Source organism: Typopeltis vanoorti, chromosome 7, assembly GCF_054136105.1.
Source record: "Typopeltis vanoorti isolate ZY-2024b chromosome 7, IOZ_Tvanoo_1.0, whole genome shotgun sequence".
In the NCBI taxonomy this organism is placed as follows: domain Eukaryota; kingdom Metazoa; phylum Arthropoda; class Arachnida; order Uropygi; family Thelyphonidae; genus Typopeltis; species Typopeltis vanoorti.
This window is the reverse complement of record NC_143555.1, coordinates 72,601,700-72,620,092: the sequence shown is the minus strand read 5'-3', so window position 1 is coordinate 72,620,092 and position 18,393 is coordinate 72,601,700. Positions and strand designations below refer to the sequence as shown.

The window sequence follows — 18,393 nt, the reverse complement described above, 5'->3', positions numbered from 1 at the left end:
TGCTAAAAAGATTCTATAAGATTAATTCAGAGGATATTTTTGAGATCAGGACTGGTGGTGGGAGAAGTAGGGGACACCTATGGAAGCTGGGCAAGAGTGTGGTTAGCAGTGGTGTTAGACTGGGTTCTTTACTTTTAGAGTGTAAATGAGTGGAATAAGCTCCCAGAGTCTGCTGTGGGTGCTATGACAGTGAGCGAGTTCAAGGCAAGGTATTATAGATACTGTGAGAATGTCGTATAGTTGTGTGGACATGATGTTTAGGGCCTTCCTCGATGAGTCTAAGGACTCCCTGGAGTAGCCCGAAAATAATAATAATAATAATAACTATATTTCCACTTCTACCTTTCCCAACTTTAGAAATCACCGACGACGATGTTAATATCATGTTTCTTTGTATTTTTTATTAGTTCTTTTAATTGATCATAAAATCTTCGATCTCGGTGTCACTCTTGTCAGCAACAGGGACATAGATCTGTTTAAGATTAATATCTAGTGGTTGAACCTTTCAGTTTTAATAACATCATCCTATCTGAGTAGGAGGGGAATGAAGCTCAGCAGTGAGTTATTGGCATCGTTGTTTAATATTATTCCAACTCGTTTTGATGGTTGTTTTCACCACTTCCAGAGTGGTACATTGTCTTGTCATTAACTTGAGTTTTGGTTGATCCTGACCACCTAATTTCACTCATTCCTAAAATCCAAATTTCAAATCTTTTCATTTCCTGGATAGCATTTCTTAACTTACCTGCTTCGTGCAGAGTTCGACGTTCCAGTTCCTAGTTTTAGTGAATACACCATTTTGAGATAAATCTCTGTAAGGGGTACTGACGAAAATGTTGCATGTGGATAATTGTTCTAGAATATTTTGTATTTAGTTTATAATTTATGAGTATAGCTAATACTTAGTTTATGATTATAGAAATTATTTTCGTACTTTGAAATTTCTTTCACGAATATCTTCACGAACACACGGGAGGGCGTTTGTTTTTCTCAAGTGTCATGTACGTGGACTATCTTCTGCGAACGTGGGTATGTGGTTTGTCATATAGCTTATAATGTCGAAAGTAGTTTTGAAAGACAAGTTGGAAGGCGATGAACTGGACCTGAGTTTAAATGAAATTGTCGACGTTCCAGTGAAAGAGTTGGTCAGTGCCTATAAACGATATTCGCTTTTTATTTTATTTTAAAAATTAACAGTTAATGTATCTGAATTCTATTTATTATCTAAGTTTGCAGATTAGCTTCATGGGCTCGTTAGCTGCTTTCAGTGTTTACTCTCAAATAGTTGCATTTCCGAATCAACAACATTTAGTTTTTGACTAGCCTTTCGCTTGGATTTACATACTGCAGGACTCGTTAGGTCGCCATTACCACTGTGGTATGGAGTTGATCCTTTTCCAGAGAAGATCCCATTTTTACTCATGTTTTGATCGGTGGTGTTTCGATTAACACAATTGCCCCGTCTGAATCACTGTAATTCGGACATGAAAATTCAATGACTTGTGCTTGCAACGTTCTAAACGTTGAAAAAGCGCTTTTCTTTCGTTACAAAGTATATTTGATACAATGTACTCAGACTAGTAATAAGTTAATTAAAAAAAAGCTCAATTTCTGATTTTCTTCATTACTTTAACGAAATGAGAAAGATTGGCGGACTGTTATTTTTGCCTTCCATCTGTTAAAGGGGGGTGGACTTAAAGGTTATCAACCCCTTATCTCCGGTTGTAGTGCTAAACGAGTATTTAATCTTAGGTGCTGGTTTACACTCAATACAATTTAATGTAATAACTACAGCACAAAGAGAAATCATTTGAAAAGCAGGTTTAATTATTTCAGTATTTTGTCTCTGTCACAGTGACATCTTCAGGAATACAATGTCAAAATTGTAGTAACAAACAAAAGCACAATAAGTGGAAGAAATGAAATTAGAGTATATAAAGACTAAAGTCTTAGCAGGGGCACCCATAATAAGTACCCCTCCTGACACTAAATTTACTGGAAAAAAGTTTTTGCTATTCTGACAATATCATTGTTCTCTTTAATTTTGCTATCCATACTGGTTACTTCTCTTGGAAAGGCACATTATTATTATTGTTACATGGCACCTCCAAGGAGTCCTATAACTCATTGAGGGAGGGCACCTAATCTACTACTCTGTCTTTTCTGCATCATCTACCCCACCACTAGTATTTTCACAAACATCCATGCCCACAGTGGGATTCAAACCCACAGCCCTTTGGCTGAAGAGTGGATAAGCTAACCACACGGCCAACCAGGCCAGCATAAACAGATGAAGATATGTCCATAGTCCCCTCCCCCGACTAATTTATATAAAGAGCATTTATAAAATGTGCTTTTGATGCTGCCACTCTCAAACCTTCGATTCTGTCACTCTCAAATTTTAAGATATATTGATGATGTGTGTTTTTTTATTTGGCCCCATTACTCAGACACAATGACTTTCCTCTTTCACTTCAGCAGTCAGCACCCCAGAATCCAGTTCTCTATAGAAAAAGAAAATAACAGCTTGCCTTCTTTAGGTACTCGAATCACACATCTGCCTAATGGCATCCTTTCTTTCAACACATCTTCCTAATGGCACCCTTTCTTTTGCAGCTTACAACCACAAAGGTAGATATATAAACTATACTAACATCCCCCCCTTCTCAACAATATGATGCCATCAAAACCCTCATCAGCAGAGCCTCCACCCTCTATTCCACCCGAACTTTCCTTACAGCAGAATTCACCTTTATTCTTCCCATGCACTTTAGTGCATGAGAAATGGTTAAGGGTTGTTTGAGCAAGGCAGTATCAGAGTGCATACCCAGTCAGGAAGATAAACTGAGTAGGGATTAAATGGATGACTAACAATATAAAGCAGAAGCTGCAAAAAAAAAGAAAGCTTTTTTTTTTTTTTGAGGAAGGGATATATACAGCAAGGTGATCAGCATGCTCATGAGCAGTATAAAGTTCAAGCAAGAAGGGTAATTAGTATGGTAAGGATGATTAAATCAGATTTCGAGAGAAAGTTAGCTAAGCAGGCCAAAGTAAATCCAAAAGAGTTTGTTACATAGCAAGTAAGAGAAAGAATGATTACTGAAAGATAACGTTACTCATTGCTTATGGTAGGAGAGTTACTGAAGCAAAGAAATAGTTCAGTTATTAAGTGATTGCTTTGCAAGGGTGCATTGTCAAGGCGTGACTTTGTAGTTACTGAGGTGAGCATTGAGATTGATGAAGTGGAGGACTCAGTATATCGAAAAATATTAATGTGAATACAGCAGTGGGCCTGGATGGTATATCAGCTCATGTGCTACAAGAATATGTAAGTGAACTTGTAATGACTGATGAAGTTGTTTAATCTAAGTCTCAGCTCTAGCAAGGCTCCAAGTGAGTGGAAAGAGAGTAAGATAGTTAGTGGCTCTAAGATAGAAGTAGCAAATTACAGACCAGTTGATATCTCTGAAGTGGTGGTTAAAGTGTTGGAAAAGTTGGTTAAAAGTATAATTCAGGAATGGGTGGATAGGAATATGATACCCAATAGGGGGCAGTCTGGCTTTGTAAAAGGTCTATATCTCAGTAATTTATTCACATTTTATACTGAGATGACAGTAGCATTGGATAAAGGAAATGGCTATATCATGATACCGCTGGACTTTTCAAAGTCATTTGACAGAATACTGCATGGAAAACTATTAGATAAGTTGGAGTAAATGGGAATGGCTATGAGGCTGGTGGCATGGATAGGGAGATGGTTGATAGAGGCAATTTTAGAGGGTTGTGTATAGTGGAGTGAAATCAAGGCAGATGAGGGTGACTAATGGATTGCCCCAGGGACGTGTATTAGATCCACTATTTAATTTGTTCATTAATGATATAGCAGAAGATTTGAAGGGGGGGGGGGAATATTCAGTTGTTTGCAAATGATGCAATACTAGAAAGGGCAATAGATAAAGGTGGTGTAGATATTTTACAGGATGATTTAAATAAATTGGTAGTGTGGGCAAAGGACAATGGTTGTCAATTCAATGAATGTTGCAAAATGTACAGCAATGCACTTCAGGATGAAAAGATTACACACTTCATATCATATTGATGGTACTAGTTTACAGGAAATTGATGAGGCTGTGGATCTAGATGGTGGATAGCAATTTGAAATTCAGAGGACATATTGCAAAAGTTGGCAGAATATTTGGAGGTTATTATCCCTATTTATAAGACTATGATTTGGCCAAATTTTGACTATTGTGCACAGATTTGGTCACTGGTGTTTCTTGGGGATCAGGAGGTTGTGGAAAGGATTCAGAGATGAGTGACCAAGCTGATGAAAGGTCTGTGGAATGTTCCCTATGAGGATAAATTGAGGATGTGTGGTTTGCAGAATTTAGCTGACAGGCAGAGGAGAAGAGATATGATAGAAACTTATCCCAACATTGATTGACAGAGAAGAAATTTTTAGTACGGGGGGGGGGGTTGTCTAAGAGTGTGGTTAGTGAGGGTGTACAGACTAAGTTCTTTACTTGGAGAGTGGTGAATGAGTGGAATGGATTGCCAGAAGTGATTGTGAGTACTCCCCAACATTGAATAGGTTTAAGGAGATGTATGATAGGTATTGTGTTAATGGATAGAGTGGGACTCCATGGAGTGCCCATATAAATAATAATTCACCAAACCATCCTGTCCAATGGTTACAGTGCCAAAAAGATATACAAATTATCTCTCTCTTCTACCTTCTTACATTCTTCTCAATGTAAAGACTACAGAAACACTATTACTGTTCTCTATATTTGTGGCACTTCAGAAAGAATAGCCAGAACTTTAAAGAAATGCAATTTCTGCATTTTTTTCAAACCTCATTTGAAACTGGCTTCCCTTCTCTGCTACTCTTGTAAGGATCCACTTCCTTGCCATCTCTGTTACAGGTGTTTACAAAGTTCCTTGTTCTAGCAACTTATCAGTCTAACTGACCATACTTTGTTATACCCTGAGCAGAATCAGATGGAAGAAAACTATTATGCTCCAGCATAGTAAATACAAAGTTGAAAGACTTTTTAGAATTGTTAGTAGATTTAAAAAAAAAAAAAAACCGGCGTAATCTTAATAAATATTATGTATTAAATTTCCCAAGATTTGAGAAAAATGCCTCCCTCTCAACAACTGCGACTAACCAACAGCACCCCTAGAGGGTATCCTTCTTAAGACTTCAGTCTTTATATAGTCTAATTTCATTTCTTTCGCTTATTGTTTCTTGTCTGTTTTTGTATGTGTTATTACAATTTTAACATTGTATTCCTGAAGATGTCTCTGGGACAAAGATGAAATATTGAAAAGATTAAACACCTGTTTAATTTGTTTGTCTTGTAGTTATTTCATTAAATTGTATTATGAGTAGTGACAAACCTTTAGCAGTATGTTTGCTTCATAATTTTGTGTATTGTTTTATTTTGTTTTTAACTGTTGCAGTTATCTAGGAGCTTAAATTGACTTGCTACTGAGAAATTTCTTATTGCATTTTTGTTATTAGAAACTAGCAGCCTAAAAGAAGATGTGTTACTACCATGGTTATTTTACTATTATTATTTGACACCTCCAGGGAGTCCAAAGAATCATCAGGGGAGAGTCTGCCAACAACATCGAAAGATTGGTCCCCTTCCAACTACTAACCGTGCTCAAACGTACTTAACTGAGCCATTAGTAGCAGAGGCTCTACCAATTGACCAACCTTTGCCGGCTTATGTAATTGAATTATATATGAAGCAATTTCAGTTATTGGAAAAAGGCTAATTGCATGTTTTTTCATGGGAAGGAATAAATTTGACATAAGTTCCATTCTGTAAAGTTTTGTCTGTAAATGGAGGCAGCATACGAGAAGTGGTGATAACCCTTCCATGAGGATTACAAAGACCAGGCAACTTAAAGTTCATTACTTTAAGGAAAGATTGAGAAGATGCAATTTACAGAGTGTGGTGGATAGGAGGAAGAGGGGAGATATGATACTAACCTACAAGTTAGTATCATATCTCCCCTATGTTGGAGAGGTTCTACAGAAAACGGTGGGAGATCAGGGGAGAACCAGAGCTCATCCCTGGGAGCTGTATAAAGAAGATTTGAGCAGGGGAGTGAGAAGCAGGATTTTTGCATGCAGAGTTGTGAATGATGAATGCCTTGCCTGAGAGAGTGTGGTGTCTGCAGAGAATTTGAGGGTGTTTCAAGCAGGGTATGATAAGGACCTGTAGATGAGTCTTTGACTCCACAAGGTCTTGGGTGATGATAATAATAATAAATTGCACATATTATCTGACATGAAAATGAAAAATGACCTTCATCTTCTGCATGAGGAATTGGAGGTGCTTTGCAAGGAGATACTGGAAGTTACAACTGAGTTTAATGTTGTTTATTATTTTAACGGTATAATAGAACACAGAAACTAAGTAAATAATTAATTTATTGACTTGATGCTGATATTTCGCTGGTATTATAACCAGCATCTTCAGAGCACAAAAACACTGTTTGTCACAATACGCGAGACTCAGAACAACATGGTGTACTTAACCAAAATTGTAGCAGCAACACAAAGACTCGAGTCCTGATTTTGGCACCCTCTATCTGAAAAAAAAAAAAAAAAAAAAAAAAAACCGCTATCATATATTACTAGAGTCCTAGAAAAGTGCTAGTTTTTTCTTAATATGACTGTCTCCCAGATCTTCGGCAAGTTAATACAGCCATATTTGTTGAGATTTGGAGTGTGTTTTAGGGCTTCTGTCGCCTCTAAGAACAATCTCTCTGATTTATATGGGTTTCTGTGTAGTACTTTTGTGTTTTTCCAGTTGATCCTGTGTGCAGGGGTATCCAGAGCATGGTCTGCTAGGCCCGACTTCCCATAATGATATTTCCGGACGTATCGTTTATGTTCGCTGATGCGGATATTCACAGTTCTTCCTGTTCTTCCTGAATAACCGCATCAGCGAACATAAACGATACGTCCGGAAATATCATTATGGGAAGTCGGGCCTAGCAGACCATGCTCTAGATACCCCTGCACACAGGATCAACTGGAAAAACACAAAAGTACTACACAGAAACCCATATAAATCAGAGAGATTGTTCTTAGAGGCGACAGAAGCCCTAAAACACACTCCAAATCTCAACAAATATGGCTGTATTAACTTGCCGAAGATCTGGGAGACAGTCATATTAAGAAAAAACTAGCACTTTTCTAGGACTCTAGTAATATATGATAGCGGTTTTTTTTTTTTTTTTTTTTTTTTTTTTTTTTTTTTTTTCAGATAGAGGGCGCCAAAATCAGGACTCTAGTCTTTGTGTTGCTGCTACAATTTTGGTTAAGTACACCATGTTGTTCTGAGTCTCGCGTATTGTGACAAACAGTGTTTTTGTGCTCTGAAGATGCTGGTTATAATACCAGCGAAATATCAGCATCAAGTCAATAAATTATTTACTTAGTTTCTGTGTTCTATTATACCGTTAAAATAATAAACAACATGTTCGACGAACACATAAGTCTGTCCACACGTTTGAATTTAATGTGTTAAACAGAGAAATTAGGACTATAGCGATTACCTTAGCTGAAGTAACTAGAACAGATTTACGTATGGGTGAGTCTTTGGTGAATGATGCAGTAATAAATAGTATGGGAGTGATTGGGAGTCAACAAGAGAGTGGTGGTGGTGGGGGGGTAAGTAATAGAGAGCGTTGAGTAATGACATTGGTAGACTCATGCTGAATAGCATAGAAAATGAGTCTATGAGTGATGCTTGTGTGGACTTGAATGACGTTAAGAGTGGTAAGATATGTGGTGATTCTATGATTAAGGGTATGGAGAGTGGTATGCATGAGGAGTGCTTGGCTGGTGGGACAATAGAAAGAGTGGCTTTAGCAGTAAAGAGAGGACATGAAGCAGAGAGGATGATAGTTATGGTGGGTACAAATGACTGAGTGGTGGTATAAATTGAGTAGGAAAAGATTTAAGAACATTGTTAGATATTGCGAAGAGGAAAAGTGTCAATGGGAGGATAGTGTGTGTGCTGCCTTGTTTTGACAATTAAGAGTTAAGTAGATGAGCAGTGATAATGAATAATATGATTGACTCAACTGATTGTATATTTATCCTTATTCGCAGAATAAATTGCAGAAGAGAGGGGATAAAAATCGGCATGGGAATACTGAAATCAGGGAGGATAGAGAAGATAGAACAGGGGGGAGGAGTACTGTTGATGATAGCTGATGTGTTGCAGCCAAAGAAAGTAATATATCAAGATGATAGACATGTGAATGAGAATTCATTCGAGGCGGTCTGGTGCGAAATAGTGACCAATGCAACCAAATATACAGTTGGATGCTGCTATAGGCCAGGGAGTACAGTGGGAGATACTGAATTCATGCATCAGCAAATTAGTGAAATGAGTGCAAGTTTAGTGATTATTATTGGGGATTTTAATTATGGTGATACAAATTGGAAGGAGGCAATATCATGTAATAAAAAGGAAATGGAGTTCATACATCTTCTAGGAGATAATTACTTGAAACAGCACATAACTGAAGGGACACGTGGTGTGAGAGTTTGGACCTGGTTATTGGTTTAGAGGATATATGCATAAGTAAGGTGTCCTCGTTACCTCCAATTGGTGAAAGCAATCATGTGGTATTGACTTGGGAGGTTGCAAAATCTGTGGATTTTTCTGTTAAGAAGGGGTATATATGGAACTACAGGTTAGGCAATTATAACAGGCTTTGGAGTGAGCTTGCAGCCATTGCAGGGGAAAGATGTTAGCAGTGCATGGGATAAAATCAGCAGGTATCTGAGGAAAGCAATATCAGATTGTGTCCCCATGGTCAGGAAGTCAAACAAGGCAGGCATTAGATGGATGAGCAGTAGTATCAAGCTTGACCTGCAAAAAAAGAAAATGTTGTGGAGAATTTACAAGGACAAAGGCGATCAGTACACCCATGAGCAGTACAAGGCTCAAGCTAGAAAGGTTACCAGCATAGTAAGAAAAGCTAAATCAGATTATGAGAAGACCTTAATCTTCTCATAATCTCAAATTATGATGAGAAGATTAAGGTTAATACTCGACTATTACATCTGAATTTGAGATTACATCTCAAAATCAGATGTAATAGTCGAGTTACTGAGTGATCACTTTTCAAAAGTCTATCACCCACGTGAGGATATCTCTGTACCTGTAGTAATAACAAATGGGAGAATCGAAGCTAAGAAATCAGAGGTATTTAATATATTGCAAAATTTAAATGCAAACACTGCTGTAGGCTTAGATGGAATATCAGCTCGGGTGTTGTGTGAATATGCAAATGAATTGTCATTCCCTTTTACTTGGATATTTCATTTAAGTTTGAACTCTGGTATGGTCCCTAGGGAGTGGAAGTTAGGCAAAGTGGTTATTTTGCATAAGAGTGGCTCTAAAACTGCAGTAGTTAATTACAGACCAATCACCATCTCAGGAGTAGTGGTAAAAGTATTGGAAAAGTTGGTTAAAGACAAAATTCAAGAATGGGTGGATCAGGATATGAGCCTCTATAGAGGCTAACATGGTTTTGTTAAAGGTAGATCCTGCTTTAGCAATCTATTAACTTTTCATAATAAAATGACATCTGAGTTGGACAAAGGAACTGGCTACACAGTGGTACTTCTGGATTTTGCTAAGGCTTTTGACAGGATACCCCATGGAACACTGTTACCAAATTGGAGCAGATGGGAATGGATACTAAATTGGTGATATGGATAGGAGAATGAGATACCAGAAGGTGGTGTATGGAGGAGCCGAGTCCACGATGAGACAGGTGACCAGTGGTGTGCCTCAGGGCTCTGTGCTTTGTATATAAATGATATAGGAAATGGCTTACAGGGAGATATTCATAAAATAAATTTAGTTTAATCCTTTATCCAAGTGTGAGCAAACAAAGTTTGCACCTGAAAGTATCTTCAGGACTGGGGTAAGGTGGTACAACATCAGGACAACTCCTTGCAAAGGTGGAGCAAGCTACCAACACTCTAATCTCAGTATCTCCCATAATGCAAAACACACCTCCTTGCGGATATGTCTAATGTTATGCATTAAGGGAAGGGCCACTACCCAGACTAGTTTCGACCTTTATTGAGGTCTCTTCAGTGGGAGTCAGGCCCAAGTGGAGATACCAGTCAGAAGCATTAGCAAGGTCATCTCTACCTATAGGAGTTGCCAATTGGTGTGCCACCTTTTTAATAAATTACTCTGGATTTAGAGGAAGATGTTGAAGTTTATTTTTCACTTGATTAGAATATAATAAATTTAGTTTAATCCTTTATCCAAGTGTGAGCAAACAAAGTTTGCACCTGAAAGTATCTTCAGGACTGGGATAAGGTGGTACAACACCAGGGCAACTCCTTGCAAAGGTGGAGCAAGCGACCAAGCTAACAACACATCTCCTTGTGGATATATCTAATGTTATGCATTAAGGGAAGGGCCACTACTCAGACTAGTTTCAACCTTTATTGAGGTCTCTTCAGTGGGAGCCAGGCCAAATGGAGATACCAGCCAGAAGCATTAGCAAGGTCATCTCTACCTATTAGACATCTGCAAGGAGATGTGTTTTGCATTATGGGAGATCCTGAGATAGGAGTGTTGGTAGCTTGCTCCACCTTTGCAAGGAGTTTCCCTGGTGTTGTACCACCTTATCCCAGTCCTGAAGATACTTTCAGGTGCAAACTTTGTTTGCTCACACTTGGATAAAGGATTAAACTAAATTTATTATATTCTAACCAAGTAAAAAATAAACTTCAACAGGGAGATATTCAGTTGTTTGCTGATGATGCAAAGTTGGGTAGTGCAATAAAAGCTGATGTTGCGAGTTTGCAGGATGATTTAAATAAGCTGGTGGAATGGGCAAAAGGTAATAGATGTCAGTTCAATGTGGAAAAGTGTAAAGTCATGCATTTTGGGATTGAAAGATTACCAGCTGTGTACTACATTGATGGAACAGTACTCCTAGAGATTAATGAGGCTAGGGACTTAAGGGGTTGGTAGATAGGGAGATGAAGTTCAGAGGACACATTGCTAAGGTGTCCAAGATTGCACATAGGATTACTTGGTTGTTGAGGAACACACTGACATCCAGAGATAAAGAGGTTATTATTCCCCTTTATAAAGTATTGATACTTCCACATTTGGATTACTGTGCTCAGATCTGGTCACCTGGATTCCTTGGAGATGAGGAGGCTGTGGAGATGGTTCAGAGAAGAGTGACTAAGTTGGTAAGTGATGTAAAAAAAGCTCCCTACATTGATGGATTGCAGAGGTTGGTTGATTGGCAGAGAAGAGGGGATATGATAGAAATATTTAAGTTACTGAAAGGTTTTTATGGGATTAATGCAGGGGAAATGTTTCAGCTGTGTGGTAGTGATGGAAGAACAAGAGGTCATTCCTGGAAATTAAAGAAGAGTGTGGTTAACAAGGGTGTCAGAACAAGGTTTTTTGCCTGGAGGGTGGTGAATGAGTGGAATTCATTGCCTGATTTAGTTGCGAGCTCTTAGTCTGTAAATGAATTCAAGAAGAGATATGATGGATATTGTTTTGCTGCTTTGGGTCTCCCGTGATGAGTACTGACTCCATGGAGATACCCGTAATAATAGATTTTCCTGTTTGATTGTTATGATCATTAATTTTCCTTTTTATGATCATTAAAGTTCATTACTTGTATAATAGATCATGCTATCTGATTCTGTCTCCTACCCATTTCTAAATTATCATTTGTATTTTTCCAGAGTTACATCTAACTTTTCAAAAATTAGAAGTATGGATTCTTATTTTTAGAGGTACCTGTGGCATAGTATAATTATTAAAAGAACACATATTCATCCTCAACCATCTCTTTCGTATCGTTATGTCGATGTTTTTGCTATTTGGTCACATACTGAAAATGAGCTTTCCACATTTCTGCAACAGATAAATAACCTTCACCCACGTATTCAATTCACCATGAAAAAAGAAAATTCTGGTACTTTACCATTCTTGGACATCCTCCTTACTCGAACTTCTTCTGGCAACTTATCTACAAGCGTCTTTCAAAAGCCCACATTTACTGGCAGATACATTCATAAAAAGTCTGCTCACTACACATCTCAAAAATTTGGCATTCTTAAATCTCTAATAGAGCACATAAAGTTTGCTGTTCATTAGTAATCTTACAACAAGAACTTTCCATCATTAAAAAGTTAATGGAATTGAATAATTACAACCCCAATCAAATCCAACAGATAATTGAATCTTATGTTCCAGTACCTAAGGTTTCTTAAACAGTCTGCAGAGTTTCAATCCCTTACATTCCAGGAATCTCAGACCCTATAGGTAGAATTTTGAAAAAGTAACATTTGATTCCCACGTATGTTCCTATCAACAAAATTTCCTCTTTATTGCCTTCTACAAAGGATAAACTGTCATCTCTATCTTTGGCCGGCGTTTACCAAATACCATGTGAATCATAATATCCAGTGGGATAAAGCTATTCTCCTCCATAGATGCAGGTTCAAATATGAACGCCTTTTTTAAAGAAAGTTGTGAAGCTATTTTACACCGACCGAATTTAAATCGAAATGATTGTCTCTCTCGAAGATCTGGGAGACTTTTATTTTATGTAATCAGTAAAAAAACCAATTATCTTAAAGATTAATTATTATTTTCTATCATTTCCTAACATGCTACACCAATTGTATTTTAATAGGTGATCCACTGAATGTTCGTTACTTGTATTCCATTCGTATAACTGTTTGTGTGACACTGAAGATGTACTATTAGTTTTAGTGTGAAATATCTGTACCTTTTATTAATTAAAAGTTATTACTATGGTCTTACGTGTTCTTTTAATAAGAAGTATATGGAGATGCAAATTGTGGTGATATATTGTTGGATCGTACATCCTTGCTTTGAATCCACCATCTTGTTGGAACGTTATTCTTATTTAAATTATCTGTTTTTATTTGTTAGATGCTAAAAGATACTGATCTGAATATAGAGAAATTTATATTATCCTGCGCCACCCTATATTCAGACTAGTCTATATAATATAGAAGAATCAATCATCAATTAACTTTTTCAATCTCACTTTATACAGGCCGAGGTTAATATTATCATTTAAGTCTTCCACAAGGTCTGATATTTTTTTATGAGTGGTGCAATGAAGGAGAATCAGGCAAACACCAAATTAGAATCAATAAAACAAAACATTTAATGCAGGGTTATATAACATGTACATTAAGTATAACTTTGAAAACGAGATAATGCAAATCAACTTAGTTCAGGTATTCATAACAATAGGCATCAGACATCCAGCTGTCAATTCTACATTCTTCTGAATAATTAAATGGTTCACACAGTTCAATGTTACAGAATCTTACAGTAAATACTCTTATAGTAGAACTCTCTAATTCTCTCTTAGTCAACAAACACTTAATTCAATTATGAGGTAGTTATCACTTCAAGGGGGAAACACTTTAAAGCTCCATACTTCCGATAAATTTTAGTAGAATGCCACAGTTAATGTTAAGATATATCAGGCAGAACTAACTCTTATTTCTTCACGCTGAAATATAAAAAAAAAAAATGGACTGCTCTTACTGGGTTACATCCTTTGCACATCGGATTCACTATAGGCACACTTAAAACTGAAGTTAACTATCACTTTGAAGTAACACTATTCAAAGGGAATCTTCACTATATAACTAAAATATTAAACATAGTGCTTCACAAGTCTTGACGCACTCGTTTTAGGTAATCTACTTATTCCTTGTTTTCTTCTATGCATTAAATTCAGGCTTGCACTTTTCTTCCTCAAAACAATTGTAATTAGTTGTAATTTTAGAATTCCATATAAATATTCCTAATTGCCTATTTCCCAGTTTCTTCCTAATCTATTTATAGCATATCCAAATCCCTTTGCTGCCACCTGTTACTTTACTCTTTGCTGTCCTGAATGCTTCTCCCTTCTTTCTTTCATTTTCCAATAAAATACCTTCAATCTTCCCGCCAAAATTTGGTTCTAGCCAGTTCAGCTCATATCAACTCTTTCTCCCTTCGAATACCATAGCCGCTCCACGCACATACTATCTAAAATTAACTCTGTTTCCTTGACAACAGCCAATCAAATGCATTCAGAAGAATTACATAAAATTACTTTCTCTTTCAGTAATGTTAATTAAAAAAATATATCGCAGTTCATATAATATACATTTAAATTTACTTACACACTTTCTTACAACATTTACACAGGAATTAATAAAATAAACTGAATGATATTTTAATACAGAGTCCTATAAGTACCAATACATATTTCAGATTAATTAAACAATAATAAACAGACTCCAAGTAATTATATGAATAATAATTTACAAATAAGAGACTAACAACAAATGATATTTACAAGTCTTGCTTATAACATGGTGGATGATGTTAAATGTGAATGAAGAATTAAAACACGAAATAATTTCATTTACAATTTAACAATATTAAAGTTAGAAAATAAATATTTTGAAAGATATATTTTTTTACATGTATTATTGCCAAATACTAAAGAGGATGTTTTTGTTTTACATAATTGCCTGTGACATAGAGTAGAATAGTTAATGATCAGTTAGTTGAAGTGAATTGTTTTTCACATGAAGTTGCATGAATTTGTTTATGCACAAAACAATTTATGGTTCAGATTGAAATGCGAATCTCAACCTTAGAACTCGTACTATTTCAGACATACATTAGGGTGTAAAACCATGATAGTTGTGTTATCTTCCACATTCTCTACCCTGAAAGTTTTTTGTTCATTAATAGCGTTGAGCTCGGGTGAAGAGGAAAGATCAGCTGTCTATGATCTCCAAAAAAATTAGGGCTAAAGGAGCTCCTCCTACTTCTTTGTGAATAAAAGATATTGCAGGATTTATTTATTTTTACTGCAGTCTGAATCATAGAAATGAGTATTTGTAGTATTTAGTAATAAAGCATCTGGCAAAAATAAAATTCCAGCAGAATTTCTAAAAATTGGAAGAACAAAAGTTGGAAGAATGGTGCTTTGGAATAAGAGGACTGAAATATGTGATCCCCATTTTTATCATTTTAAAAGTTATTTCTTACATAAATTTCAAGTGAAACTGCAGCACTTATTCTCAATATCATGGAGAAATCCTTAAGTATGCTTTAAGTGTCCATCCCATAAGTCTTTTTTATTCATATAATATCTGCTACTTGCAAGTGTAATTTATGTTGGCAGTGGTTGCATGCTCGGTTCATAAATATTGACGAATTGGCATATAAACTTCTCGTGAACCAACCTGTCTTCTATCCACTGTGCCTCTCTTCATTGAAACAGTTCCTGAATGTAAAAACTGCTACCACTAAAACCAGCCAGCTCCATAGCTTCATTATGTTGATGGTGCATGACTTGATCAAGGCTATAAACAAAGTTAACACCATTATCCTCATCTTCCACACCAAAAGTGACAACACGCTGAGGGAAGATAGCATCAAACTAATAGGAAAAATGCAGTTTTTCGATTACAGAAAAATCATGAGATGCCACTGCTTCAGACCTACAAAAAAAAAAAAAAAAAAGAAAAGAAAAAAAAAAAGAATGGGGGCTGCGACAGCTTTCTTTATCACTGGTGAAAGTTACCTGTGACACACTGGCAAGTGTATTAGAATTAATAGCAACTGTGAACAGCTTCAAAGTAAGTTCTCCCTAAGTCGCATTCTCCTTAGTCAGTAGCGTTAACAAGGACAACTACTTTGCCAACAGATGGAAGAAAAATGACATAGCAGTGACAAAACATGGCATATCAACTACAGAAGAGAAATACTACTGCAGAAATCAAGAAACTGTTAATAGCCAACTTGGAAACCAGAGTACAAGTACTGCATTGGAAATGTGTTTTGGCCCACTCGGTCAACAGCAAACCCCACAGAGACTTCCAGATCCACTTTACAAGTATACATGGTCTCATCTCCATCCCCAATACTGTTCACATCTGCTTCCAGTTTGCCAAACCCTGCTTTCTTTTTCTGGCAGAAATCAAATTTGTAGCCTTTCTCAGTACTGCTCATCTCAACTCTCCCAAATACATACTCTTTGACTCCTTTTGGCTCAGGGGTGGCATTTGTGCATACATTCAGCCTGATGTACCATGCCAAAGAGCATTTAACTTAGAATCTCCCATTCGTGATATACAGACACTCTTGCCATAAATATTGTTACAACTTCCCCACCACCTCGTGTTGCCTGCAGAATTGTGCATGCCATTAGTGGTGCTGTGCGCATCCAACATTTGTATGTTTATTAGTAGATAGTTGTCTAGCTATATGGATTAACATGCAGTGGGGAGATTATGAGAACCCTGTAGCTTTATTAGCCCTTCACAAGGTTGGAATGCAGCCACCTGATATTTTCAACATGTTAAAAACATTTTGGATCAGTAAGATGTTTGTGTATTGGACTATTAACCATTAGATCAATACAGTAGACATATCTGACTGCCAAAGAACAGATCTGCCATGCTGCATTAGGATGTAGTAGCGTGAGGGTTGTGAAGGCATGCCTCCACCATAATCCTGTGAGAAAACAAAGTGATGTCATGGGTGATGAATGTTTCACAGAGAACAGTGTCAGTATGCTAACTAATGACCTGAGGGTGAGAGCCTGTTGTTCTACTGAACACTTTCTAATGCCACAACTTATGTGCTAGAGAGTGATAAAATCAAAGGCCCTTCTTAGGCAGTATGCAAACCACAGACAGATATTCTTTTCATGGATGAGATTTTCACCATTGAAGAGTCATTTAACCCAAAATGATTGGATTATATGCCCTTGCACAGCACATGCCATAGCACTCAGGATTCAGAGAGGTCATCACCCCACATCGGTGATGGTTTGGTATGGGGTGACATATCAAGGGGATATCCAAGTTGCATTTTTGTGAGAATGGGAAAGGATCAGGGGGGGGGTGCTTAAGGGTCAAAACTATATAACTGAGAGGACACCACCACATAGCCTTTAAAGGAATGCAGAGAACTGATCAGGGCTCCTGACGTAATGTCCAATCCTCACCTTCTCGTGGTGCATCCTGTTAGGTATTTACCTGGATACTGAACAAACGAGGATGGGCTGGCAATTTGGAATTTAGCTGACCAAATTGTATTCTTATTCTCTTAAACCACAATATAAAATTATGGTACAGCATAACAGAATTTCATGCCGGCTGGGGCATTGCTCATTCGATCAAGGGACTCATTGCTTTTGCCAGGGAACCAGGGCAAACAGCGAAAAATCAGCTACTGGAACAAATCCTAAAACTCACCCCAACTCAAGATCAGTACTATCAACATAAGAAGCCTGAATGGCAAAGAAATAGAACTAGCTGAGGAACTGGATAAGTACCAGATCGATATAATAGGGGTGACTGAAACAAAAAAAGGCAAAAACTGGTGAGATCTTTCTGAGCAATAAATACAAAATGTTATATTCAGGCAATGACAATCAAGGAAAAGGAGTAGCCATAGTGTTCAACACAAAATATGAGACTAATCTTCTTGAATGGCAGGCAGTATCAAGTAGAATAATGTGGGCAAATATGAGAATGGGGAACTGGACAATGAGACTTATTTGTGCCTATGGTCCCACAGAAGGTTCTACTAAGGTAGAAGTGGAGGAATTTTTTGAGGCTTTAGAGAAAGCAACTGACACAATGAAAAAGGAAAAGTTGGTCCTTGTTGGGGGGAACTAAATAGCAGAGTAGGAAATGATTGTCAGACATACAAAAATATATTGGGAAAATTTGGAGAAAAGAGCAAAGCTAATAATAATGGCAAATACCTGTTGGATTTCTGCTCAGGACATGGACAGGTTATTACTAACACAATGGTCCAACATAAAAATGTGCACAAATTCACATGGAGAGAGAGAGAGAGAGATGTGGCAAGGAATAAGAAAAATCTCATTGACTGTGTTATTGCTGATAGTGATGTTTTCTCCTTGGTGCTGGACACCAGAGTGTACAGAGGATTTGAAATTGGAAGTTATCACTATTTAGTCTTTTTTATTTATCACTTATTTAGCAGGATAAAATTTAATTTCGAATTGAAAAGAACATGTAAGAAAGTTTTAAAGCAAATAAAAGTTGAGCAGCTCTCAGATGTGAACTGTAGACTAAAATATACAAAGATTATTGAAGAAAAAATGAAAGAGTTTGAGAACAGGAATCAAATCTTGGAGATTCAATGGCAAGTCCTTCAGAAAACACGGATTGATTCAGCGAGAGAGGCATGTGGTGAGGTTGTCTATAAGGATAGAACAATCAGAACTCCATGGTGGACACAGGAAGTTAAAGAGGCAGTGAAAGAA

At 37.0% G+C, this 18,393-nt stretch overlaps 1 protein-coding gene across 1 annotated transcript in view; it reads left to right on the top strand.

Annotated features, from left to right (window-relative positions):
• The first annotated feature begins 990 nt into the window (after positions 1–990).
• LOC150104775 (leucine-rich repeat-containing protein 59-like) overlaps positions 991–18,393 on the top strand; it is a 142,029-nt gene continuing 124,626 nt past the window's right edge. The window contains exon 1 of the mRNA XM_090395347.1: positions 991–1,145. Coding sequence (XP_090251473.1) covers positions 1,056–1,145 — 90 coding nt within the window. The 5' untranslated portion in view covers positions 991–1,055. The remainder of the gene's footprint in view (positions 1,146–18,393) is intronic.